Source organism: Saimiri boliviensis, chromosome 7 (assembly GCF_048565385.1).
Source record: "Saimiri boliviensis isolate mSaiBol1 chromosome 7, mSaiBol1.pri, whole genome shotgun sequence".
Classification (NCBI taxonomy): Eukaryota; Metazoa; Chordata; class Mammalia; order Primates; family Cebidae; genus Saimiri; species Saimiri boliviensis.
Window position 1 is genome coordinate 109,244,910 of NC_133455.1, and position 26,251 is coordinate 109,271,160.

The 26,251-nt window shown below is 55.8% G+C and overlaps 1 protein-coding gene across 2 annotated transcripts in view; it reads right to left on the reverse strand.

Annotated features, from left to right (window-relative positions):
• Positions 1 to 2,325: 2,325 nt before the first annotated feature.
• The window catches only part of COL2A1 (collagen type II alpha 1 chain), a 30,935-nt gene continuing 7,009 nt past the window's right edge, over positions 2,326 to 26,251 (reverse strand). For both annotated transcript variants that reach the window (XM_003941445.4, XM_003941444.4), the window contains 47 exons: positions 25,337 to 25,414; positions 24,663 to 24,707; positions 24,498 to 24,551; positions 24,045 to 24,098; positions 23,200 to 23,253; positions 22,751 to 22,804; positions 22,566 to 22,619; positions 22,203 to 22,247; positions 21,627 to 21,680; positions 18,494 to 18,538; positions 17,958 to 18,011; positions 16,385 to 16,483; positions 16,047 to 16,091; positions 15,856 to 15,954; positions 15,614 to 15,667; positions 15,125 to 15,232; positions 14,701 to 14,754; positions 14,518 to 14,616; positions 14,313 to 14,366; positions 13,779 to 13,877; positions 13,333 to 13,386; positions 12,877 to 12,930; positions 12,468 to 12,521; positions 12,167 to 12,220; positions 11,889 to 11,933; positions 11,653 to 11,751; positions 11,298 to 11,405; positions 10,898 to 10,951; positions 10,574 to 10,627; positions 10,121 to 10,174; positions 9,709 to 9,762; positions 9,344 to 9,451; positions 8,802 to 8,855; positions 8,303 to 8,356; positions 7,480 to 7,641; positions 7,183 to 7,290; positions 6,905 to 7,012; positions 6,518 to 6,571; positions 6,243 to 6,350; positions 6,017 to 6,070; positions 5,756 to 5,863; positions 5,458 to 5,511; positions 4,907 to 5,014; positions 4,260 to 4,548; positions 3,614 to 3,801; positions 3,029 to 3,271; positions 2,326 to 2,488 (listed from right to left, as the gene is read on the reverse strand). In XM_003941445.4, coding sequence (XP_003941494.1) covers positions 2,342 to 2,488; positions 3,029 to 3,271; positions 3,614 to 3,801; positions 4,260 to 4,548; positions 4,907 to 5,014; positions 5,458 to 5,511; positions 5,756 to 5,863; positions 6,017 to 6,070; positions 6,243 to 6,350; positions 6,518 to 6,571; positions 6,905 to 7,012; positions 7,183 to 7,290; positions 7,480 to 7,641; positions 8,303 to 8,356; positions 8,802 to 8,855; positions 9,344 to 9,451; positions 9,709 to 9,762; positions 10,121 to 10,174; positions 10,574 to 10,627; positions 10,898 to 10,951; positions 11,298 to 11,405; positions 11,653 to 11,751; positions 11,889 to 11,933; positions 12,167 to 12,220; positions 12,468 to 12,521; positions 12,877 to 12,930; positions 13,333 to 13,386; positions 13,779 to 13,877; positions 14,313 to 14,366; positions 14,518 to 14,616; positions 14,701 to 14,754; positions 15,125 to 15,232; positions 15,614 to 15,667; positions 15,856 to 15,954; positions 16,047 to 16,091; positions 16,385 to 16,483; positions 17,958 to 18,011; positions 18,494 to 18,538; positions 21,627 to 21,680; positions 22,203 to 22,247; positions 22,566 to 22,619; positions 22,751 to 22,804; positions 23,200 to 23,253; positions 24,045 to 24,098; positions 24,498 to 24,551; positions 24,663 to 24,707; positions 25,337 to 25,414 — 3,933 coding nt within the window. In that variant the 3' untranslated portion in view covers positions 2,326 to 2,341. The remainder of the gene's footprint in view (positions 2,489 to 3,028; positions 3,272 to 3,613; positions 3,802 to 4,259; positions 4,549 to 4,906; positions 5,015 to 5,457; positions 5,512 to 5,755; positions 5,864 to 6,016; positions 6,071 to 6,242; positions 6,351 to 6,517; positions 6,572 to 6,904; positions 7,013 to 7,182; positions 7,291 to 7,479; positions 7,642 to 8,302; positions 8,357 to 8,801; positions 8,856 to 9,343; positions 9,452 to 9,708; positions 9,763 to 10,120; positions 10,175 to 10,573; positions 10,628 to 10,897; positions 10,952 to 11,297; positions 11,406 to 11,652; positions 11,752 to 11,888; positions 11,934 to 12,166; positions 12,221 to 12,467; positions 12,522 to 12,876; positions 12,931 to 13,332; positions 13,387 to 13,778; positions 13,878 to 14,312; positions 14,367 to 14,517; positions 14,617 to 14,700; positions 14,755 to 15,124; positions 15,233 to 15,613; positions 15,668 to 15,855; positions 15,955 to 16,046; positions 16,092 to 16,384; positions 16,484 to 17,957; positions 18,012 to 18,493; positions 18,539 to 21,626; positions 21,681 to 22,202; positions 22,248 to 22,565; positions 22,620 to 22,750; positions 22,805 to 23,199; positions 23,254 to 24,044; positions 24,099 to 24,497; positions 24,552 to 24,662; positions 24,708 to 25,336; positions 25,415 to 26,251) is intronic.

Below are 26,251 nucleotides of genomic sequence, written 5' to 3' on the forward strand. Positions count from 1 at the left end.
TAAATCTTAGCTGGAGCTGGGACTGCTGACTCCTAATCCAAAGCCTTTGATGCCAGACACTTCCACAGAGATGAGGAGGCTCGAGAGAGGGAAAGCCTGACCCAGCCCCTTGCAATCAGCAAGCCGGGTCTGTCCACTCAGTACTGCTGGGGTCGGGAATTTATCCAACAGGTTACTCTGACCAGAGAGACTATCTGCCTTTCTGGAGGCATCAGGGATCACAGAAGTTAGTAACAATCCTGGTTATTCTCACCTTCCCCTCTGGGCCAGGGAAAGACAAGGGAGCACAGCCCTGCCAGCCAGGGTGGCGAGTTCCATCTGACCCTAGTGCAGGCAGAGGCAGAACTTTCTTTGCACTGCCCTGGGCTCTTCCTGTTGCTTCATGTTGCAGTGACCTAGGGAGCAGCTGCTATTATTTCTAGGTTTTACTAGGCACTCAAGAAGCAGGTGAACTGTGAAGAATCACCTTGATCCTGGGACTGCTCTTGCAGAAGTCTAGGCTGATGGTCACAATCTACTGAATGACTTCATTAAGAGTAAGTAGGCCCTGGAGTTTGACCGACATGTTGGAACAGAGCTCGACTCTCTATAGCTCCAGCTGGGAACCCATATATACCACCTGCTCTCTTCTGACCCCAATTAGCACTCTTGGTAGGTGGAAGTGTTATTTATTTGAAATTATGAGATGGCTATTCTAATTATGTGTTTTCAGTGATCATGTTTTCATTTTACTCCTTTGTCATAGACAAACTCTGGTGGGGTAGTACCTATTATTATAGGTGTATATGTGTATATATATATATATATATATATATATACACATACACATATACATATATAAACCTGGGTACATATTTTATGTATTATATAATAATATATCAGTATATATTATTATAATTATTTGGTGATAATTTATATCAGAAATTGAGTATTAATACATACAAATCCAACAAAAATGTTTTATTTATTTTTATTATTTAATAGAAAAGCTGTCAACCTTAACCTGGAGGAAGCAGGAGCAGGGATGGGAGAAGCGGGCAGAGAAAGGGGTAGCTCTCTGGTTTATCAGCTGTGCCAAATATCTGGAAATTTACTTTAAAATACTACTGCCCTCAACTCTGATTGGTTTAGAGTCTCCCACTCACTTTGCATGTTCCCATCACCATGGCCCACTACTAGAGAAGGAGACAGCATGCTCATTGTGGCCACCTGTCTAAGTCATTGAAAGGGAGAGGACACCCGAGAGTGGGAAGAAATGGGAAGCAGCCCATTCTTAAGCCTGATGTTCAGAGTCAGTGGAGACTTGTAAGTGCAGGCCCAGGGAGTGAAGAATGGGGGCCCAAGGGGTGGGGGCAGGAAAGAGGAGTATGGGTGGGGCAAGTCACACTTCCACCTCTCCTTGACCTGAAACTAAAAGTCTTGTAGAGGGACACAAGTAGATCCCTCAGACTGATTGTGTGCATTTAACCACGGGCCCCTACAGGATTCACTCCCCTATCTCCTCCTTTTTCTCAAGGTTGTATCTCCCACCTCTCCCATCCAGCAGGATGCAGCCCACGTGTGGTCTTAGACCCTAAGCTGGCAGGGAATCGCCTCTTCCACTAATGGGCCATAGAGCTGTGTTCCGTGTTTACCTTCAAGAGCAATGCCACCCCTCTGGCATACCTCCCTTCCCAAATGTTGGTCTCTGGTCCTGTTTACCAGTGGGTTTCATATAGTGCCAAGGTTTACCAGAGAGGCAAACTTGTGTTTGTGTGAGGTTGCTAACCCTGGCAGTGTGGCTTCAGCGTCCTTACTCCAGGTTGAAAAATCAAGAGAAGAAGTCCTCAAGACTGCTGTTTGGGCATGCCTACAGAATGGAGGACTAACGAAAAACAAACTGAAGAAGAAACCACAAGTCAATAGGTACTTTCCAATAATCTTTTCATTTTAATATCAATTGATGTTTTAAAAAATACAGAGGTGTTTGACACAGAATAGCACCATTGTGTAGGACACACACAGTTCCTGCGCCCGGCACCTGAAGGGGGGCCTTCTGGCCTGGGCTGGGAGCAGTTACTCAGGGAGCGTTTGATTCACACCAGTTAGTTTCCTGCCTCTGCCTTGACCCGAAGGTCTTACAGGAAGACAATAAATAAATAGAACACCGAGATTTGATTTTGCAGTCTGCCCAGTTCAGGTCTCTTAGAGAGGGGAGAAAAGTCCGAACTGTGAGAGGGTGGGATGAATGGACGTCAGGTCAGGTCAGCCATTCAGTGCAGAGTCCTAGAGTGACTGGGATTGGAAAGTACTTGGGTCCTTTGGGTTTGCAACGGATCGTGTTGTTTCTGGGTTTGGATTTTTACAAGAAGCAGACTGGCCCTATGTCCACACCGAATTCCTGCTCGGGCCCTCCTATGTCCATGGGTGCAATGTCAATGATGGGGAGGCGTGAGGTCTTCTGTGACCGGTACTCGATGACAGTCTTGCCCCACTTACCGGTGTGTTTCTAGGGGAGGCAAGGAGGAGGCCCTGTTTAGTAGACACCTTGCTACCCAGTTCCAGCTGCCCAGGAGCCCAAAACTGCACAGCTGGTGAGTATCAGGGCCCATAAGGTTGAACCACACTGAGGGGACTCCGGAGACCTCTTCTTGGCTTGCCAAAGGCATCTCCACTTCAAAATCTATCCTTAGCAGCAGAGCCCTCCTCCACCCTGCCCTGCACCTCCTTCCCACTCCCCAGATTGCGCTCCCAACCTGTGACTGCTTATTCACTCTGTACACATTGCCAGAACACTTCTACAACAGTCACTGGGTACCCTGTATGGTTTTAGTCCCCTGAGCCAGGGGAATGGAGAAGATGGAATGATATGTGCCTCTCCCTCACCTGTCACTCAGCTTATCTTCTGTACATGACCCCTCAAACTCATGCCTCTGATGATCCTGTCACTTTCAGACCTGACAGCTGCTGTGGCCAACCCTCAGCCCTGCTCCAGGCAGCCCAGGCACAGGCAGCTCTTCTCCCTGCAGCCCCAGCCAGCCCCACTCACCGTGCAGCCATCCTTCAGGGCAGTGTACGTGAACCTGCTATTGCCCTCTGCCCGGATCTCCACGTCGTTGGAGCCCTGGATGAGCAGGGCCTTCTTGAGGTTGCCAGCTGCTTCATCCAGGTAGGCAATGCTGTTCTTGCAGTGGTAGGTGATGTTCTGGGAGCCTTCCGTGGACAGCAGGCGTAGGAAGGTCATCTGGACGTTGGCAGTGTTGGGAGCCAGGTTGTCATCTCCATAGCTGAACTGTTGGGACAGAGAGTGGCAGTGTGAGGCCTGGGAGCCGGCATTCAGTGAGACCAGGGGCTGTGGGGGCTGCCAAGAGTTCAGGGTTCAAGGAGCTCAAGGGTACTGGGACAGCAGGGAGCCAGTTGGACATTTTTGCTTCTAGGAGTGGAGCAAGCTCGGAGGACCTCTTTCCCACCTCCACACAGGAAAAAAAATACTCTTCCTCCTCTTTCCCTCCTCTCAAGCCTAACAGAAAACTGGAGGAAAATGTGGGGAAGGTGCTAAAAGCTCCCAGGGAGAAGAGAAGAAAGAGTTTGAGAAGCCATCTCTGCTCATCACCTAGGGCACCCAGGTACTCACGTGGAAGCCACCGTTGATGGTTTCTCCAAACCAGATGTGTTTCTTCTCCTTGCTCTTGCTGCTCCACCAGTTCTTTTTGGGAACGTTGGCTGGGTTGGGGTAGACGCAGGTCTCGCCAGTCTCCATGTTGCAGAAAACCTTCATGGCATCCAAGGTGCAGCCCTGGTTGGGGTCAATCCAGTAGTCTCCTGCAGGGGGAAGAGGCAGCACCCATGGGGCTCAGACAGGCACAGACACAAAGGCTGGAGAGGGCTAGCCCTGATTGAAAGAGACAGAAAGGCCTACAGGGACAAGGGATGAGGTTCACACGTGGCCTGAAAGGAGGAGGGAGACCTGGGAGGATGCAGGGACAGGGAGATCTGCATGAGTGAAGTCCAGCCCTAAGGAAGAACACAAGCCAGGAGGGCAGGAGCAGCACCCAGCTGATGGGTGGGAGTTCACTGTGAGGGCGCCTCAGCCAGGCAGCCATGGCAAGACAGGTGCCAAGGCTGCAGCTTCTCTGCTGTGAAATGAGAGAGCAACCCTCTGGCAGAACCTTCTAGGCCCAGCTCTGCCCTGTACTAGGGGGCGTCTCCTCCCTTGCTGCTGTGCCTAATGAGCTGCCTCCCTCCTCCCTGGGGCAAGGGATCCTGTCCTCCAAGCTTACCGCTCTTCCACTCAGGGTGGCAGAGTTTCAGGTCTCGGCAGGTGCGGGCAGGATTCTTGCGGGAGCCCTCGGGGCTGCGGATGCTCTCGATCTGGTTGTTGAGGGACTTGAGGGTGGCATCCACCTCAGCGTCATGCTGTCTCAGGCCACCGGCTGCCTGGTCGGCCCGCATGTACTGCAGGGGGTCGGGGCCCTTCTCTCTCTGGCCAAGGCCAGCAAAGGCAGACATGTCGATGCCAGGGCCAGGGGGACCTGGAGGACCAGGGGGTCCAGGATTTCCAGGAGGACCCTGCAGCAGAAAACAGAGAGATCAGCCAGGATTGTGGGAAAGTGCCCCTCCGTGTCCATCCCCATTTGCTAGAATGTACTAGAGTGTCCCTCTTCCCAGCCCCATGGGTGAGGTAGAGGTGCAGCTGCCCAAGACGAAGGAAACCACAGCACCATGCCTATTTCTTCTTTAGCCCCTCCCTTCAGTTTCCCAGCACTGATCATGAGCCCTGTGAACCTCTGAGGAGACCTCAGGATAAAGGATGGCATCACTGTTGGCTGCAGGCTGATGCCCTAATAGAGGCCCTGAGCAACAAAGAGCTCAAGCCTCCCAGATGCTGGGGACACCTAGACAGTAGGAAAGGAGTCAGGACACTTACAGCGGGGCCGGTTTCGCCTGATCGTCCACGGGGACCAGGAGGCCCAATGGGACCAGGGATTCCATTAGCACCATCTTTGCCAGAGGGACCAACGGGGCCAGGAGGACCCTGCAAGACAGAGAGGTCATGAGGAAAGAGTAGTCACCACAGGGAAGGCTGGAAGTCACTGGGGCTGGGTAGGTGACTGTCCTGATAGCACAAGCCACTCCACCCCCAATTCCTCACGTGCTCCGTTTGGGAACCCTGAGCTGGCTCTATCTGACCAAGAACCAGCAGGATAGCTCCATGGCTCCCTACCCTCCTAGGCTCTTTGTAAACTGCTATTACCAGCGGTGTGTCTGACAGCCACAGCTGCCATGTTTGTCTTACAGCTACTGTGGCCTCAGGTCCTTTTCTGGCCATAGTCACATGAGCCAGTCCTGCCCCCACTGCTGAGTGAGGACCCCTGAGCCCAGGGCTTCCCCAGAAGCAGCAGCATTTCCCTCACCATGGGAACACCAGGCCTGCACCCTCTGAAGGCTCCCTCCACCTCCCAACTCCATGTCACTTACTCTAGGGCCAGAAGGACCAGCAGGACCAGAAGCACCTTGGTCTCCAGAAGGACCCTGCGTAGAAGGAAGAGACGAAGGGCCGCGGTCAGCACAGACATGTCGATCTATATCCTGGGAGCTGGGGGAGCGGCTTTCTGTCCCAGCCCCCTTCCCTTTCCGCTTCCTCCTCCCCACAGCCCTGAGGAAGTCCTGGCAACTGCTTAGAGTGAACTCAAGCTGTCTGGGCAGCATGGGGAGCTCAAGTGGGCTCTGAGTGGCAGGAGGCCTCGGGAAGCCCCACACAGGCGGTGACACTCACAGGGGGGCCAGGCAGACCCTGCAGACCAGTGAAGCCACGGTGTCCCTTCAGGCCTCTCTCGCCAGGCTCTCCAGCCTCTCCTTTGTCACCGCGGGGGCCTTGAGGGCCCTGGGAACAAGGCAGACACAGATTGAGTCAGGTCAGGGCCAGCAGCCCCATCCTGTCCCACCCAAGCCGAGGGGTCCCCGGAACCACAGGGTCCCGGCTGCCCTCCAGGCCTGCCCCTAGTGGGGACTCAGTGCAGGACACTTGGATACTCACCGGGATTCCCCGGGCTCCAGCTGGTCCTGAGGGTCCCATGGGGCCTTGTGCACCCTGAGGAGAGAGAGCAGCGTCAGAGAAAAGCCAGGACGGGTGGGAGCCTCCTCTGTATCTGCCCCCAGCTGGGCACTGAGGCCACCACTCCATGGCCAGAGACCAAGAACCCAGACTGCCTCGGCCTCACCGCACAAGGAAAGGCGGCTTTTACTCAATTCAGGATACTCACAGCTTCTCCTCTGTCTCCCTGCTTGCCAGTTGGACCAGCGGGTCCAGGAGAGCCAGGGGGCCCAGGGGCTCCAGGAGCTCCCGCGGCACCAGTCTCGCCACGATCACCCTGTCAAGAGAGAGGTCTCAGGCTCAGAGAAGAATATTCCAGAAGAGTCAGAAACAAAAGGTCCTTCCAGACTGAGGCTGGTTCCAACCTGCCAGCCCTGGCTGAGCTGTCGGGCCCAAGGCCATGTCCTCTCCATCCCACCACACACACAGACCCCAGACACTCACCTTGACTCCAGCCGCGCCATCTCTGCCAGGAGGACCATCGGCACCGGGGCTTCCCTGGACAAAGGAAAACAAGAATGCGTTTACAGCTGCTTCCTGCCCGTGTACCCCTCTGCTCCCCCAGCGCCCGACCCCGTCAGAAGCTCAGGTCTCTTCTCTTCTGCCCAACTCACTCACACTTTGGAGCCAAAGCTTCCTCACCGAGTTTCCCTCCTCCTTCCCAGCTCTTGGTCTCTCCCCCATAAACTTCCCACGTGCCTAGGCCCTCAGGCCTGTCGGCACCCCCTTCTCCAGGGCCCCACCTGGGACTTGCCCTGGCTGGCCCAGCACAGAGACTCAACAGGGCCCCTCTCCCTGGTCAGAGCCACCCCAGGGGGTCCCACTGCTCACCTCTCGTCCAGGTTCACCTGCAGGACCGGTCAGGCCAGGAGGACCCACGGGGCCAGGAGGACCCCTGTCTCCAGATGCTCCAGGAGCGCCCTGCTTGCCGGGCTCGCCCTGCAGAGACAGAGACAAGGACAATAAGTGCGCATGGCAAGCGCCCCTGCCCAGGGCCCACTGACCCTTAGGGAGAGAGCAGACGGGACAGTCCTCAGGGTGCTGGGGGCAGTAGGAGCCTTGGCAGGCAGGGCCCAGCTCAGCTGGAGGGAGGGACACCCCACACTCACCGATGGGCCGGGCAAGCCGGGGAACCCTCTCTCACCACGCTGCCCAGGCAGACCGACGATGCCTCTCTGACCAGCCAGACCCTGGGGACCTGGTGGACCATCGGCACCCTGAGAGAGGAGAGCCGGGAGGTGAGAACTGACAGTGGCCCGGCCTCTTCCCACCCTCTCAGCACAGCTCACTCTGTGCAGCCCGAATTCCTGGTATCCCCAAGGCCCCGCTCTGTCCTGCCCCGTGCTCTGAAGCCACTCACAACCCTGCTCCCAGGGGCCTCGGCATGGGCCTGGCGAAGGACTTACAGAGGGGCCGTCATCTCCAGGCTCTCCCTTCTCGCCAGGGGGTCCAGCAGGACCTTGGAGGCCGGGGTCACCAGCTCGGCCAGGGGGACCGCTGTCTCCTCGAGCACCTTTGGGACCATCTTTTCCAGAAGGACCAGGGGGACCAGGGGGTCCAGGGTTGCCCTAGAAGGAGAAAATGCGGCAAGTGAGGACTAATCTCACCCTTCCTCATTCAGGCTGTCAAAGCTACTGCGGCCTCCACGACAGCAGTTTCGCATGTGGGGGCTTCTCTACATCCCCACACTAAGGGCAGCTTAACCTCCCACCCCAACCTGCCTCCTCAGCCTTCTAACAGCTCTGGGCAGCCAGCCCCAGCTGCGCCAGCCCCTGCCGCTTGTCTCTCTCCCATCTGTTTGGAATCCCTCCTCCCTCCTCCCTTTGTCCTCAATCTCCCTCCCTCAGGAGCTGCGCCAGCCCTGCCCCTCTGAGCCCTGAGCCTTCTGCTTGCCCCCAGCACTCGCTCCCTCTGCCCAAGGTGCTGGTGAACCCAGTGACTTGAAGCCAGGCGCACAGAACATGCTCAAGAAACATCTGCCCAGGATGAACGTAATCGTGGCAGCCCTGTCCTGCCCACCAAGCCAGCAGAGCAGCCACCCATGACCAACAGCAGGGCCACAACCCTGCCCCCAGCCACCCGCAGTGGGTAAGTTCCTATAATCAGTTAGCTGCTCCTCCTGGACTCAGAGGAGTGGAGGCTGGCCTGGAGCTCTCCAGACCCTGTCGGGTGTGCCGGGCCAGGTTATCCGTGCCTGCCTGTGCCTCTCATGCCAGGAGCATCACTTACATTGGAGCCTGGGGGTCCAACGCGGCCAGCAGCTCCAGGGAATCCTGTGGCTCCCTGTGTGGGGAGAGGAGAGCCCCTGAGAACCTCAAGCCCTCAGGAGGTTTGAGATTCAAATGGGCCGAGTAGGGGCATCTCGGAGCTTGGTGTGGAAAGGGCGAGGGCTGCAAAGCAGCAAGGGGGAGCCAGGGAGGGAGAAAGAGCCCCCAGGTCTGGCCATAGAAGCAGGAACGAGCCGTTCCCCTGCCTCCGGCTCCCGCAGTCAGCACTTCAGGGAGCTGGGCAAGGGACTGAGCCTTGGGCTGGGGAATCAGGGACCCCTGTGCATCCAGCCCCCAGGCGCCCTCTCTCCCACCTGGCTGTGGGAGGGCTTAGGCTGGGGGCCAAAGCAGGACTGGGAAAAGAAGTGGGGGGGCATCCCAGAGCACCCTCCTCCATGGGAGCCTCTGGGGCTGGGGCCTCTATGTGAGGTGCGGGGTGGGGTGTGAGAGGCCTCACTCACCGGGGGACCTTGGGCACCTCGGGCTCCTTTAGGACCAGTCACTCCAGTAGGACCCTGGGAGGGAAAGAGGGAGACAGTGAGGCCCAGTGGCCCAGGGAAGTCATTGGGCTTCTTCTGACAATGGACCCCCCAGGTTTTCAAAGATGCAGCTTTCTTGGCAGTAAAAACCCAGACTGAAGAGCTGCCCCAGGCAGGCCTGGCCCCTCCGCTGCAGGAGACTTGTATTCTAGGAGAAGCCGATCAGGCATCTGCAGAGCTGTCAGGCATCGGTCTGGGGTCTGGCCTCCCAGGAAGCTTTTCCTGCCACCACCCGCTCCTCCCCAGGAGACCAGCAGCTTGGTTCTGGATGTCTGTGGTCAGCCTGTCCTCTGTCCGTCCCTGCACCCCACCATGCAGCCCACATGCCACATGGGGACCATGGAAGCTCCTTCCACAGACACGGAAGTGTCCCCAGGCCTGAGACCCATCCTCTGCCTGCGCAGCCCGCTGGGGCCCAGGAGCCCTTCCTTGAGGAAACAGTTCTTGGGGGAGCACTATGTTACCTGAGGCCCAGGCGCTCCAGAGGGGCCCTGAGGACCAGGGGCACCAGCGTCACCTTTCTGGCCAGCCTCTCCTTGCTCACCCTTGGCCCCAGGCTGGCCATCAGCACCCTGTAATGGGAGGGAAGAGGCGGGCGAGTGAGGGGCAGGCCAGAGACCCGGAGCTCTTCCAGAGGAGCAGGAGACTCTGTGAGTATGTGCATGTGTGTCCACCCTAGCCTGGACACGATGGTTCCATTAGTATGGAGGTGGGAAAGGAGAGGAGAGGAGCATCCATATCCCTCCCCGACTAGCTCTGATGCCTGAGGGTGCTGGATGTGGAGCAGGCCTGAGTGGAGGGAGCCAGGAGAATAGACAGAGATACTCACAGGAGGCCCAGCAAATCCTGCTGGTCCAGGGGGTCCAGTCTCTCCACGTTCACCCTGTGAGAGAAGGGGGCATGGTGAGAGGTCAGGCCCCGCTGCTTGACCTGCTTCTGCTCCTTTCTGAGGGCCACTTGGGCCCCGCTCAGCCTCCTGTTCCCCAGAGATGGGCAACTGAAGGCAGCCTTAGTCCTGAATGCAGGCAGAGGCTCTGTTAACCCAAAACTCCTCACCCTGAGCACACCACAGGGGTGACGTGCCTTCCCCCTTCGGTTTCCATGTCTCCTCCCACCCTAGACCCAGCAGGCAGGGAGGGACCCAGTGCCCAGCAGCACGCAAGGCCACAGGGCAGCATGAGGGCCTGCGCTGGCTCCCAGGAACCTCGGGCAGAGCGAGGCTGAGAGGGGCACACACTCACCGGAGCGCCACGAGCACCAGCACTTCCTGCAGGACCAGGAGGTCCAACTTCTCCCTAAGGGCCAGGAGGGGAGGAGGAGCCAGGGGTGAGAAGATGAGGAGTCAGACAGGAAGAGGGCACAGTGCATTCGGGGAGTCCTGCTGGTGGGAAGGGGGCTCCGGGTCCCCCCACACACGCTGGCACAGCCTGTGGGTTACTATGCAACCCACACCCGCACCCTCTTGAGGGCCTCTGCTAAATGCGCTTTTACCCCCAGGCCAGCTGCTGCCCCAGAGGCAGGGCACACAGCCAGTGGCTTCACTTCTGAGAGGATCCCTGCCTCACTCCTCACAGCCCTGGCGGGCAGGAGGGTGACAGTGGTGAGTAAGGCAAGACAGAACAGCCTGTGGCAGGAGACAAGAAGGGAGCATGACAGGGAGGCAAGGCAGGGGCAGGAAGGGAGCTGGGACTCACCTTCTCACCGTTAGCACCAGCCGGGCCAGGGGGGCCAATGGGACCTGTCAGACCCTGTGGGAGAGCAGGTGGAAGTGAGGGAGGCAGGCTGAGCTGGCCGAGCAGTGGGGCCCCACGCCCAGCAGACCTTGGTGCGCCCTCCCACAGCCACCAGAGCTCCCACTCCCCCTCTGGTCCCAGCTCGACAGAGAAGTCCCTGCAGTTGCCCAGCCCCACAGAGACCCAACCAGGGACCCCACTAGCAGACTTCCCAGCCCCTCCCCATCTCCTGGGTGCAGGGCTAGGATCCCAATCCCCAGCAGCCTGGCAGCCGCATTCACTTACTCGCCCACCATCCTTTCCAGGGGCTCCCTCGGGACCTTTCTCACCAACATCACCCTGGGGGAAGAGAAAAACCATCCGCCTCAGCAGGACACCCCCGGGCCTCCACGGCTGGCTCAGTCCCACCCAGGCTGGGGCTCTAGGTAGAGCCCAGGCCCTGCCCAAGAGGGATTTGCTGTGGTCTCAGGGTGGGTAAGGAAGGGCAGGGGCGAGATGAAGGGTCACAGGGAGAGGATGTCACTAAAGAGGCAGGGAGCTTTGGAAAGGAGTCTTCAAGCTCCTCAAGCAGGGCTAACTGGGACCCTCATCACCAGGTGCCACGAGGGAATGGAAGGGAACACAAGGGGCACAGGAGTGTGGCAAAGTCACAGCTTTGGTGAGAGGCTGAAACCCCGGCACTTACCCTGTCACCCTTGGGCCCAGCAATACCAGCTGCTCCCCTCTCGCCGGGCATTCCCTGAAGACCTGGAGGGCCCTGAGCCCCAGGGGGGCCTGCTGGGCCAGATGCACCCTGGGGAGGGAGGTAAGAGGGAGTCTGTAGCAGGCAGCACCTCCCCCGAGCCCCTGTTCATGGAACCTGAGTAACCAGAGCCCCAAACCCCTCTTCCTTCCCTTCCTCCTGTGCAGACCTCCTTTCCGGCTCCGTCTTCCACCCCCCAGTTCTATTCTTCATTCGTCCTGAGCCTGTTTCCCTTCTCCCCACTCAGTGGGCCTCCCAGGCTTCCCAGAAGGCCCCCACAGGACACAGCCTCACGTACTTTCGGACCATCAGTGCCAGGAGTGCCGGGGAGGCCACGGGGACCCTGGAGGCCCTGGGCACCAGGATTGCCACGTTCACCTGGGAAACCTCGTTCACCCTGTGGCAGAGACACCAAAAAGCCATCAACCAAGAGCAGTGGGGGAGAAGGCCTAGGGAGAAAGCAGGGAGGTAGGGAAGGGTAGGGCCCAGAACAGGCCCAAGAAGGCCGCCCGCAGTGGCCAACAGGACACTCACCCTGGGACCCACGAGGCCAGGGGCTCCAGCTTCACCGGGAACACCCTGGAGAACAAAGAAAGATGTGTGGGAGTGAAGGGTTCATGTCCAGACCCTGGACAATCCTCCACGGCAGGGCTGAATGTCCCTCCTCCCATGAGGGACAGAGCTCAGACTGTGGGCCCAGGACATCCCCAGGCCTCACAGGGCTCCCCGTGCCCTCTTGTCCTTGCCTCCTAGGCATCAGAAAAGACCTTCCCATCTACGCAGGTTGCAGGTTCAAAGAGCTCCATACTCACCTGGTCACCTGGTTTTCCACCTTCACCTGGGGGACCAGGAGGGCCAGGAAGTCCCTAGAAGCCAAAGTGCCAAGTGTTAGCCATGCAGTGAGTTTGCTGCCCCATCCCCCTGGGATGGGGGATGGTATAGGGCAGACCCAAAGGAAGGAGGCAGCAGCAGTGAGAGCCAGGGGTGCAGGGAAGGCGCAGTGCCTGGCGTCCTGCAAGAGGTGTGGGCTCCCTACCCATGGTGCCTGCTGCTGCCCCAGAGAGCCCTGGGCATAGCAAAGGACTGGACAGAGAGCCCGGTTCAGACACCAACCTGGAACCCAGATGGCCCAGGAGCACCTTGCTCGCCTCGTTCACCAGCAGGTCCCTGCAGAGGAAGAGAAAAGGTGGCATGAGCCAGTGGTTCAGAGAGCCTGAGAGCCGCAGCTAGCGGGGCCCAGGGGGAGGCCAGCAGAGTGGGCAGGACAGCATTTTCCTTCACGGCTCACACAATGTGTGCATGCCTCCCTGCATGCCCATCAGCCACCCACACTTCTCTCCACCAAAGTGGGTCCACACAGCCTCCTGGGACGCCTGCCTCAGCTCAGAGTGGGTCTGGCGTACCAGCTCAGCTCACATCCACACCTGTCAGCTCCATTACTGGATGGACCTGTGGTCCACCACCCCCACCCCTCCCAGCCCCTGCCCCCATGGCCACCTGGGGAGGCTGGGCAGATACTTACTGCAGGGCCAGGGGGTCCAGCGGCACCTGTCTCACCATCTTTGCCAGGAAGACCCTAAAGGGAAGATAAAATGCAATGCAATGACATGCTTCTCTTCCCTCTTACAGTCCCCTAGGACTGGGCAGAGGCACTTTTGGCACAGAGTTTCCAGACCTCCACGATTCCCCAGCTGAACTGCATTTCCACACCTTCCCCAGCCTTCCTTCCCAGGTCCTGCCTTTTCTTAGCTGTTTTCAGCATGGAAGCCTTCCCAGCTTCCTGGCCTGGTGACCAACGGCAACCAGAAGCCTCCCTGTCTAGACGCCCAAAGGGCCCAGCCAGTGTGGGGCGCAGCCACGGGGATCAATACTCAATACCGAGGGATCCCAGGACCACGCCATGGGAAGGCCATTCCCCTGTCCTCCCTGCAGATGCCCCGCCAGCACCAAGCCACGGGCGGTGGGGAAGGATACTTACTCTCAGACCAGGAGCACCAGGCAGTCCCTTCTCACCAGCTTTGCCAGGCTCACCCTGGAGGAAAGAGAGTGCAGGACCATGAGGCAGATGGTTTGGGAGGGAGTGGGGGCACAGTGGGCTGCACGGACTGAGGCTCGGGGACACATCCTGACGGAGAGTCAAGGATAAAGCAAAGCACCAGCTCTTCTGTTCAGAGGCCTTAATGGCAGCCAGCCTGCTGGGCACTGCCCCATGGAACAATGTCATGGCCGAAAGGCCCCAAGGCTCTCTGGAGTCCTGGATTTCCCCCAAATCACATGCAGACCTCCATTGCCACCCATGGCACAGGAGCCCCACTCATTACTGTCCCTGGCTAAACCCTACTCAGGACCCAGCCTTTTTCCCAAGAGGGCAGGGAGGCAGGCAGCACCACATGGAAGGAAATGGAAGAGTAAATTATTACTTACATTGGCACCTTTGGGGCCAGGGAAACCCATGACACCAGGCTGCCCACGAGCACCCTGAGGACCTGGAGGTCCAGGACGACCATCTTCACCAGGGGCCCCCTGAAAGAGAGAACACCATCCTCAGAACACAGACACTCTGACCACTTCCAGCCATCCAACATCTGCTAAGGGCCTACGTGGCAGGCCCAGGACTGGGCACCAGCCACACATGCTCAGCATCTAGGACTGACCACACCGCACCCATAGGCCCATCTGCAGCAAGGCACCGCTGAGTTTAGAAAGCTGCCCCAGAAAGTGCACGCACGATGACGCCATGCCCCCAAGGATAAGCCCCGAATGCATAAGGAGGTGAGATTTTCAGCGTTCACGGCTACTGCACAGGCTACATCTGGCCACATTGCCTACTGTCTATCCCCTACCGCAATTCTCAAAATTCACAGTACTCCAGGCCTCCCCCACCCAAACTCCATCTCTCTTTTCCCTTGCCTCCCCAGGGAGATCCCCACACCCTCCCAGCAGCCCTCAGAGACTTACAGAAGGGCCAACTTTGCCTTGAGGACCAGCATCACCAGGGCGGCCAGTGAGACCCTTTGTTCAGGAGAGAGAAGAAGGCGGTGTCAGGGACCGGCCCCAGGACCCCCCAGTCCTGGTAGTGCAGGGCTGCAGGGAGCCAGCCAGGAAGGGCCTGAGGGTCCACCCAGAGGCTGAAGCCAAGGGCAACAGCAGCTCTGCCACTTACCCGGGCTCCAGGAAGGCCAGGTTCTCCGGGACGGCCAGGGTCACCATTGGCTCCCTTGGGGCCAGCAAGGCCACTGGGCCCTCGCTCTCCAGGGGCTCCCTACACAAGGGCACACGTGGAGTCAGTGGGACACCAGGTGACCAGGGATGCAGGGAGGGACCCCAGCCCTTTTCTCCCACTCACCTTGGGACCTGCCAGACCATCTTGACCTGGGAAACCGCGGTTGCCAGGAGCACCCTAGGGAGCCACAGGAAGGAGAGGCAGTGAGTGGGGATGGCCCCTAACCCAGCCAGGCTCCAACAGGTCCATCTCACTAACCCACCAACCCCAATTTCTGGGGACCAGTGGCTGCGGCCTGCAGGATTCTCAGAGGTTAACTTCTGGAACCTGTTTCCCTTCCTGGGAAGAGCTCATACTATTTCATGTCAGCCTGGCAGTGGTGGGCACAACTGAGGATCAGGCTCCCTCTCCCTGTGGTGTGGATGGAGAAAGAGGAGGATGATGTGCGGAAAAGTCATGGGACTCGGCAAGAACACGGACTACAAGGACTCCACTTCCCTCTCGAGGTCACAGCCCCCCGTGGGATGGAGCCTCCTCATTCACTTACTCTTTCTCCGGGAGGACCAATGGGCCCAACGCCACCAGGCTCTCCACGGGCACCTCTCTTGCCTTCTTCACCAGCGGGTCCAGGGGCTCCCTGGGGGCCAGCAGGGCCCTGAGGACCAGCAAAAAAGAGAAACAGAGTGAGCCTTCACCTGGCCGCAGAGCAAGGCTCGACTCAGCATATGAAGGACGTAGCCTTGGCAACTGTTCCAGGCGGGTGTGGGGTTGGGGAAGAGAGGCCGTAACAGACCAGCCATGGAAGAGCAGAGGGAAGCGAGAGGGTGTAAAGGTCAAACTTTTCAAACTGGCCAAGCCAAAGATGGGAGCTGAAGCTACATCAGGGCCTTCCCAGCCCTGTTAAGTCTCCTCCAGGTACAACCCGAGAGGACCCAGATTGGGGGACAGAGCCCTGGAGGAGGTCGGCGGTGGGGCTGAGGCCTGTGCCCTGTGGAACAGCAGCAGAGAAGACAATAGCTTGGGGGCAGATACTCACAGGTTCTCCCTTGGGGCCTTGTTCACCTTTGAAGCCAGCAATACCAGGTTCACCCTTGAAAAGAGAGACAGGTCCTCACACGGGGTTCTCTCCAAAGAGCCTGCCCTGCCCCAGAACCCCTGTTCAAGATGCCTCGGATGGAAGCCACTGTGAGGCCAGGGCAGGAGGGCATGGGAAAGAGGGGTGATGGGGTCTGACTCCAGAGATGTCAGCGGGACTTGGGGGTCACCTTGGGCTCTTACCGTCTGACCTTTCGGGCCCAGAGGACCAGTTGCACCTTGAGGGCCAGGAGGACCCCGTGGCCCAGGGAAGCCAGGAGCACCAGCAATGCCAGGAGCACCCTGTTGGCATGAGCAGAAGGGAGGGCTGTCAGGAGAGGGGCAGGGCAGGACGGGGCTCACTTGGAGAAGCAAAGTCCAGGGGCAACACTCACAGCAGATCCTTTGGCTCCAGGAATTCCATCTGTTCCAGGGTTACCCTGAAAAAGGAGACAGTGTCATTGTCAAATTAGCAGCAAAGAATGAACCCCAACCCCCTCCAGGGGACAGATCCAGGGACCTGGGAGAGGTGCTGTCCATTTCAGGGGCATTCCCGTAAGTGTTTCAAGGGGAAGATGGGATAGAGGGAGATACATCTAGAGATGGGGACAGGCGTCGGGCCAGAATGAAGGTTTGGCGATTGGAGCCCACAGCTGTCAGAGCAAAGTATAGAGTCAAGAGTTCCAAGGCCACAGACCCCAGACCCCCCAGGCCAAAGACAAGCTGTACTCACAGAGGCACCAGCAGGCCCAGGGGACCCAGGAGTACCGGGTTCACCACGAGGACCTTGAGCACCTTCAGGACCACGGGCACCAGTGGGGCCAGCTTCACCCTGGGAAGAGACAGGGAGGATGAAACGAAGAAGAGCGGGGACACAGACCTCTAGCGGGTGGGCAACAGTGCAGGGCCAGCTGCAAGCACGACACGAAATTACACGCGCACATTCACACACAGGTCACGCTGCCGTCTCTGTCCCTGTCTGACTGAGCTGATGACCTGATGACTTCCCATGCCTGCCCCTCTATGTTCACCTCCTCTCTACACCGTAAGCCTCCACACGCCACAGCACAGCTACGTGCTACAGCGACGGGCAACCTGCGGCTCCATCAACATCAGAAACGCGTGGACCGGCGATCCTGCCATCCTGGCACTGTGGGATGATGGATGGACTCTGCGCTCTCCCCCACCTCCTGTTTTTCTATTGTATTGAGGAACTGATTTCCCTTCTAAGTCTCCGAACAGCTCAGCTCAGAGCACCACCTTACTCCGGCCTGGGCTGACGGGTGAACAGTGACACTACAGCTCTGGCCCCAGTCTGTTCTCAGTAAGCCAGAAAGCCAAGGCAAAAGAGCAAGGGGACCCTGCCCCTCCCTGCTCTCAGTGCAGCCCAATTCCCCCTGGGAGGCCTCAGCAAGTTCCCTCCCCCCAGAATGGCTTGTGCTTTTGCTTTCATTTTTTCCTGAAAATTACAACCCACTCTGGATGGCAGAGTCCCGGGGGAGGCTGCTGACCTGGAGAGAGGGCAAAGCCTCCTCAGGTTTCTTCTCAGAACATTCCTGCTTCACTTTGGTAATTATTATTTTCCAAAGGTCAGCCCTCCTCACCTTCCGCTGTCCCTCTTCACAATGGGTCTCCTTCACCCGGCTCCGGGACCTCAGACACTGTCTGGTTGCCATGGAAACCCCCAGGAGGGGAAAAGCAACCTGATGCCAGTGACACATGGAGGCTCCTTATTCATTCCCAGGGACCGTTCACACTGGAATCCCTCCTGGGCTGCCGGGCCTGTCCCTGAACTGGCTGGCCTCCCACTGGCCTCTAGTAATTCTCCAGAGAACTCCATTAACATGGCTTGGAAGACCCCAAATGAAGCAGAAACCTGGAGGGGAGTGGGGGCTCCCTGCCTGTGCCCTCCTCCCTGCACAGTTCCCTCCAGCGCCCTTCAGGGCCTCGAGCTTGCTCAGCTGTTGGGTCTCCCCCAGGCTTGCTTCCCTTCGCTGCCACTCCTGGCCTTCTGCCCTTGCCAGGCCTCTGGTGTACCCCTGTCTTCTTCTCTGTTTGCCTTTCCCCACTCCACAGTTGTCACTAGATCTCCCACGTTTTATTTTCTGTCTTCCTTTCCCTCCAGGTGAGGCTGGGAGTGCCTGGCTTTTCGCCCCGCCTGGATGGAAGGGGCAGTGGGTGGGGTGGTGGGGAGCTACTTCTCAGAAGGGAGCAGGTGGTTGTTGAGGGAGCAGTGAGCAAAGGTTACGGGGAAAGGAGAGCTTCTCAGCACCCAGAAATTCCTGACTGGACAACAGGGCATGTACCTTGGCTCCAGGAGCACCAGGGAAGCCAGGACCACCAGCAGGACCGACGGGACCCTGGAGAGAAGTGGCGGATGGGAAGAGAGATGAATGCCAGTTGTGGCCTCCAAAGCGCACCCCACACCTCACACTCCTTCCCACCTCTGCACTGATTTCACTCTCTATCCACTGTGGCTAAAAGGCCTTGGATGAAAGGCATCCCCATTGCCAGCATCCCCGGGAAACTTGGCCTGGCTTCAGAAGGCAAAGCAAGTTTCTGACTACATCTGTGGTGAGAAGCAGACACTCCTTTGACCTCCCTCCTTAAAAAAGACTGCTGAAAGGGTGGCTGCGAGAAGTGAGCCCATGCTCCAAAGCTTGCTATCAACATGCTCAAGTCATATTTAAAAACGATTTCTCCTCTTTCTTCCCCCTTTACAGGAGGCATCGGGAGTGCTGCTGCAGTCCCACCTGCTCATCCCTGCAGACTTCACTGGACTGCTTAATAGGCCTTAGAGCACAGCAACCGCAGTGACCTGCTGAGGATGACAGGAACTTACCGGAGGCCCTGCAGGGCCTGGCTGACCATCGTTGCCCCGGGCACCCTGCAAGCAAGGAGAAGGAAGCAACCATGAGAGGTGCCCACAGCCCTGCCCATCCCTGCTCCTGGCCCACCCTCACAGAAAACCAGGGAGACACTGTGCCTGGGGCGCCCCAGGGCTGAGCACGAGGATGGCGAGGTGTGGGCTGCAGCTTTGGTGTCTGTGTGAGTAGGTGGCCAGACGGTAGTAATGGGCTTCTTTTTCTAATATATATATATATATATATATATATATATATATATATATATTTATTTTATTTTTTTTTTTTTTTTTTGAGACAGAGTCTGGGTCTGTCACAGGCTGGAGTGCAGTGGTGCGGTCTTGGCTCACTACAACCTCCACCTCTCGAGTTCAAGCAATTCTCCTGCCTCAGCCTCCTGAGTAGCTGGGATTACAGGCACCTGCCACCACACCTGGCTAATTTTTTTGTATTTTTAGTGGAGGTGGGGTTTTGCTATGTTGGCCAGGCTGGTCTCGAACTCCTGACCTCGGGTGATCCCACCTTGGCCTCCCAAGGTGCTGAGATTACAGGCATTAGCCACCGTGCACAGCCTCTAATCTTAAACAAAGCTTAAATCATTCCCTCTTTTCTTCAACTTCAGTTCAGACCCCAAATTTCCCTAACTTCAAGGCCAAGTGATCATTTAAAGAGTCAGAGAATTGAGTGCAAAGAAATGAAAGAGCGAGGCAACCACATGGACTCAGTGCTTGCTGCATGCTCAGTGGGAGGTGTTTTCAAGACTTGGTTAGCCTCTCTGGTTAAGGCTTGGTTAAGGCCTCCTCTTGGTTGACTCCAGGCTGCCTCTTCCTCTGTCCTATCCCCGGACAACCTACTCTTATGGAAAATGAAGATGCTCACAGATGTCTCCCACTGGCTTCCTGATGGGGCAGGACACCAGCCACAGCTCAAAGACTACATCTGAGCTCATGCCCTGAGAGGTTTTGGTTTACAAAGCAAGGCAAGGTTGCCAGCTCCTTCTCTAGGACTGGACTTGGAGGATTTTTTCCCCAAGTTTGTGGTGACACCCCTCAAATTCTGTCTCAAGTTTTCTTAGGGCCCAGGGAACTCTATCCAAAAACTCTGGAGGCCACGGGCTGGGTGGAGCTGGGCCTAAGACCTGACTGAGTAGGTCAGGAAGGGACCTTTCCCTGCTGAGTCCTGCCTGCCAGTCTCTGCCTCTCCTTAGAAGCTAAAGGAGAAGGATGCTTTAGGGGGAGCTCGTGTTTTAAATACAACTCAACCCTTCTTCCTGGCTGGAGTCCATTTCTCCTAAGTGAGTCTCTCCAGATTGGCATTTAAGGAGAAAACTTAGAGAAAACGTCAGCAGGAACATAAAGCTTCAGGATTGGCCACAGCCCCTCTGGGCTGGCCTGGCACTGCGGGAAACTGTTCCTTGGGACGCTCTGGAGCACCCTCCCTCCAGAGGTTGGCCAGCAGGGAGGCCCAGGCTGGGCCTAAGCAAAAGAGAGCTGCCATGCTGCTCTGAGAGGCCAGAACTAGGCTGGCATCTGCCACCTCTCCCTGCAGCAAGTCTGGAGAGAGGACGCAGTCAGGCCCAAGGGAGGGCACATGACCACAGCAGCCAGACGCCAACCCAGCCCGGTCTGCAGTCCAGCCTTGACACTAGACCAACAATTGGATCTCCGTGAGCCTACCCTGTGTCTGGGGCCTGCACACCCCAGACACGGCACAGCCGCTTTCTGGAAGTCAAGGCTGGGAAGACTGCAGGGAGGCTACAGAGCAGAGGCCTAGCAGAGCAGACTCCAGAGAGGAGTCTGATGGGAGGGACGAGGGAAGGGGAGCGAAGAAGGGCTCAAAAGCAACATTGTTAGCCTTCTAAACCAAATCCTACACACGCTGCCAGCCTAACTACCATGGGGACAGGAACCAGCAAAGAGAACCGAGAAGCAGGGCTGCTGTGCCCAGGAAGGAGGGAACAGGGACAGGGATGGAGCTTGTCTTTAGCCCATGCAGACTGAGGCCACTGCAGCTCTGAGCCTTGCTAAAAGCCACAAGCCAGCGTCCTGCTAATCTGTAGAAACGGCAGTGTTTCTTGGCAGCCCCAGTGCTCTCTAATCCCCTCACACAGAGTGACCCTGGGGCAAGGCACTTCAGCAGCTCTGGCTGACAAAGGGGGTCCGAGCTGCCGCTTATTTCAGTGATCTGCCATTGAGGGAAACTTCTGCCAAACAGACACATTAGCTGGAAAGCAGCACAACGGAGTGAAGCGGATTTATTTTGGCCAGCCCTGCAAGGACCCGTGAGGAGGGGCCTCAGAGCTTGGGTGGTGGGGGTATGAAATCAGCAGAAAGCATAATCTTTCTTAAACACGGCTTTCATCGCATCACTCGCCTGACCAAGCGCCTACAAGGACTCTCTATTGCTAAGGGATCAGAGCTAAACGCCTCCGTCTGGCACCCTGCACCCTCCATCAGCTGCCAATCCCCTCGCCCTTAATTTCCCACATTAACTAGAGGCCACCGGAGCCTGAGGCTGCAAAGCATCATTTATCTTAAGCTATTTCACCTTTCTATGTCTTGGTTTTTTTCATCTCTAAAATGCAGAGAAGAATAGAACCACCTCTCAGGATGTGGGAGATGAGATGAGGTATTAGATCCAGGACATGCCTATGGGATGGTGGCCCTGGTACTACAGCATAACATCACTCACAGCAGCAGCGGCCAGCATAAAGCCCTGTGAGTTGATGCTCACCTGTTCCACTTTTCTAGGGCATTCGAACAACCATAAAGAACAAAGCGTAGCATGGTGGTACTATAGCCAACTAAGTCTGTCTGTAAACTCCAACTGGATTGCCCAGGGAGTGGGTGGTGGCTGTTGAAGGAATTACCTGATAATCCGGATTGGTTAAGAGACTCCTGCTCTCACCCATCCATGCTCCCATTCCCATCCCTCCTCCTTCACCTGTGCAGACTCAGCCTGGGAATTTTCAACGGGCACACTCGGGGTGAATTCTTAAAGAATAATTCTCCCTACACCTCCACAGGGTGGTTTCAAGGGTCAAGAGAAACAAACCTGTAAACTGTAAAGCGCTCAACAAAATGGTGGTGTTTGGCTTTGTCAATTACTCACCGCAGCACCAGCAGGGCCAGTCCGTCCTCTTTCACCTGGCAGACCACGAGGACCCTGGAATACACACCAGAACAGCCTAAGCATGAGTTGGCTTCACAGTGCTCAGAGTGATCATTTCTACCAGCGGGCTCTTCGCAGATACCAGAGGAGAGAGAGGGAGGATGCACACCCCCAGGAAACCAAGGCCCTTCTGCTGGTGCTGCCTCCCTGACCAGCCAGGACTCTCAGATCACACCCAGCAGTTTTCTGCCCAGGCAGAACACATGAATGTTCCTGTTGCTACCTATTGGGAATCTTGTTTCAGCCACACCTTGCTTCTTGCAGTAGCCGAGCTTGACAAAATGTTGACAATCAACAGAATTTTTTTAAACGGAAGCATCTTTAGTGTGTTAACATGGCTATTTTAAGGAAATGGCGAAATCTTAAATCATTCTATCTAATGCATTTTGCTTCTTACTCACAATCACATGAAATCTACAACATTGAATATGAACTTTGCACAAAGGGAGCTCTTTGCAGCCATGTGATAGGCTGAAGTGTCTCCGGTAAGCCTTCCTGGAGGGTGTCCATACTTACCATTGGGCCCGGAGAACCGTTCTCGCCGGGGGAACCACTCTCACCCTGGAAAAATGACAAATGATCAGCGTCTGGGACCCCATTCTCAGCCCCAAGAAAACTCCTAGGGAAGACACCAAAAGCCCTGATCATCTCAGCTCAGACTGACACAAACTATGGTGCAAGCACTGTCCCTCCTGTGAGGGACAGTGCCCTGAGCTCTCAGGCCTGCTGTTGGCCCATCAGGATGTAGGGCTGGTGTTCCAAGCCAAGGCTGTTCTGACAAGCTAGCTCTACCGAGCTCCTCAGCATCTTCCTGGCTAGGAAGATGGGCTTTTTATTGTCTCCCTCCTCCCCATCCCATTGCACTTTCTGGCGTCTCACCTTCACACCAGGGGCGCCCGCCTCTCCCTTAGCACCGTCCAGGCCTGGATAACCCTAGGGAACAAGAGAAAATGTTCAATCATACTTCCGGGAAACCCAAGTTGGAAGAAATGCACACGCTCCAAAGTGCTCTTCTGTCCCCCCAGGCATCTCTTCCTTCCTGCCTCCTCACCCGTGATACTTACTCTGTGACCTTTGACACCAGGAAGGCCTGGGGTTCCTGGGAAGCCGCGAGCACCCTGCAATCCAAAGTGGAGATGTTCAGGGTACAGAGTAAAACAACAGGGGTGAGCTGCCCTGGGCTGCAGGAGGGCCTCCACCTCCCTTGGGCTACCAGGGTGTTGACCAGGGCGTCATCTGGAATCCCCACACTTGGGCACTTGGACAGCAATTTCGGTAAAACCCAGATCACTGCTCCCCGTGCCCCCCATTTATGCAAAGTGGTATAAATAACAACTGCCCAGCCTCCCTCATGGGAGCCTGAATGGGGATCACAAACGTGGTCATGGTAAATATAGGGGCTACTGGCGTTTCATCTCAGAAGTGACCTCACTGAACTGGATGTGCTGGGTTTAAGGCCACAGGAAAGATGACACTGGGAAAGATACCTGAGACTGGGATAGGTGGCATTTACCTGAGGACCTGGAGGACCTCTTTCACCAGCTTTTCCAGGTTTTCCAGCTTCGCCCTGATGGGAGAGAGAGATATCCCAGCTTCCTCAGAGGCCCAGTAGCAAAGTGGGGGCACCCCAGAGGGCTTCCCTCCTTCTGGCCATCCATGCCTTTGCCCACTGGCTCACTCATCTCCTCACTTCTTTCAGACTCCACGTCCCTGGGTGCCTTTCATGGGTCATGATTTCTTCTTTCGGACACATGCATGGCCCATGGGCAAGCTCCTCTGTCCTCATCAGCCTTCAACTTCCCCTGAGAGGCTTTTTCTCTCCTCTCCTGGGCTCTGCCGACTGGACACGCTCTCCCTAACCTCGAGAGACTTTTACTGTCTAATGTTATTCATAAAAATAGCCCAAGAGTGCCAATTCTCGTCTCTTCATTTTGTTTGCATCCTTTGTAGACATGCTGACTCAGGCTGAGCTTTTTCTAACTCATTTACAATTAAGATAATGCTGAGTTGTTGAACATTTTTTTCTTTGTTTTTCCTTCTCTACATCTCTGCCTTGTGCTTTTTTTTTTTTTTTTTTTTTTTTTCTCCCTTCTCTCATTTCTCAATTTCCCTTCCTGGGGCTAATGATGTTTTAATTATTTCTCTTCCCCTTGGATCCAAAGCAGTCCCCAGGGAACTTTCCAGCACAGACACAGTGGCCATATAGATAGGAGATGGCGTCAGGGTTTGGGAATGCTCAGTCTTGCTCCTCAGGACACCTCCACCCTGGGTGCCTCCCCGTCACTTCCCTAAGCACACACCCTCTCCAGACCCTTTCAAAGGAGGCAGCTCCTCATTTGTCTACTCATGTATACTCACATCATCACCAGGCTTTCCAGGGGGACCAGGAGGACCACGGGGACCCATGGGACCCTACAAACAAAGGAAGAGAGTTTAAGAGATGATTAGAGCGGGAAGACACCTAAGCAGTGGACAAAACTTTGAGATTGCAGTTTTGGAAGCCAGTTCTCCTACGAAGAAGAAAGATGGAAAGGTCAAAGCAAAGGTGCAGAGATCACTGTGGAAGGCAGCAGACAGCACAGGCTGGGGTGACCCAGAAAGGGTGCCGTTAGGACAGTCCCTGGTGGTCCTTGCCACACTGGGCTCTCTGTCAGAGTTCCTCCACAGCTAGGAAGTTGACATCTGGATTTCCTTGGGGCCACCGAGTGTGGGAAAGAGCTGGGCAGAGCCTGGGAGGGACAGCAGCTGTGGTCCCAGTGGCCTATTATTAGAGGCTCCCCAGGAGAGGGGACAGGCCGTGCCAGTACTCACAGAGACGCCAGGTTCACCAGGTTCACCAGGATTGCCTTGAAATCCTTGAGGCCCCTAAAAAGTAAAATGAGGACACCAGGTCACACCCTATAAAGTGCTAAAACATGAGAGTGCTCGGGAATCATTTGCAACACCAGGGAGGGGAAAAGACTTGCAGATACTTACGGGAGCACCTGCAGGGCCTGGAGGTCCTCGAGGTCCCATGGGGCCCTGCATTGGAACAGAAAATGAGGGGTTTACTGGACATGCTTCCCCAGCGGCCTCCAGGGTACCATCTTCTCCCAGCCAAGCGCCCAGACAAAGGACAAGAAGTTAGTCTGTGGGCAGGGGGCCTAGAGTGGCTGCTCCCTGTCATTTCCCACTCCCCACGCAACAGTCTATTTTTATTTATAGGCACCATTTGGACAGAAAAGCTGGCCTTGCTTTCTCCTGGACAGCAGCCATGTTTACTAAAGTCTGAGTTTCATTTAGCATGTGCCAAGTCAGAGCTGCAGTGCTGAGATTTCCTGCTGGAAGTCTGTGGATGCTGGAGAACAGTAGCTGCTGTCTGCATTCTTCAGTTCTCATTCCAAGAGCAATAGCAACTGGCCTCCTAACAGATCAGCCTATATGCATCTCCCCATCTTCATTCTTCTTAGTCACTCCAGCGCATCATTAAAAGTGGCATCCATTGCCATTAAAAACCAAATGCTTTGGGCTAGCTGAATGGGAGGTTATATAACTATGGAGAAGAGCTGCTCTAAGCAATTATCTGCAAAGCAGAGGTTGTCAGACTCTCTGGCTCTGCTAAGGGCCACCTCCTGCCTTTTTGGCTGCAAAGAACTGGTTTCTTTTCTTACCATTGGTCCTTGCATTACTCCCATCTGAGCACCACCAGCCTTGTCATCAAATCCTCCAGCCATCTGGGCAGCAAAGTTCTGCAAAGAAACCCAACAACATTGGAAGGTTAAAATGCCTTAGGTCTTCCCTATTTGGCAAGGTAAGCCCCATCTGAGAGAAGGAACTCTACTGAGATAAACTCTGATAGCTGGAGACTAACCTATCATTGATCAGAACTAGCCTGGAAAATAATTTTGGGAATGAGTTATTAGATGATAGTGGCAAAATCATTTCTCTGGAAGGGAAAGTGTTATCTGGAGAAGTATCAGTTCCTTGCATTTCATCTTATAAAATTCTTTTTATGTTCTGAAATATGACAGATATTATTTAACATATACTGAGAAACATAACTAAACCTTCTAAGGGTGTTCTTCATCTTTAAGACTTTAATGCCTAGCAAAGGACTAAAATCAACAGCGTTAGAATATTTCAGCAAGTGATGGAGTAGGCATCTATGAGCCCATTTACGTTTAAGAATTTCAAACACAGCAAATGTCAAAATAGCAAACCTGCAAAAACTAGGCAATCATATAATTTGTTGCTTGGTTTGATTCCAAAATTGACTTTAGCCACACACCTTCACTCAGTGGAGCTCTTTCATGCGAGTGAATAGTTGCTTGGAATGTACCTGGCAAGGACCAAGAATAAATGTCTTCCAAGGACAGTGGTCACTCTTCTTCCAGAGAAACACAAATGCCCAGTCATTCTTCCTCCTAACGCTTACACCCACCCCCCAGAATCAACCACATGGTGCAGATGCCAGGAAGCCAGGTAACTGAAGACTTTCTTCATAGAGTCCCGGTTAGTGAAAAACGCCAGCCCTTAGCGCCACAGTCTCATCCCTAATATGCGACTCTACTAAATTATAGGCCTGA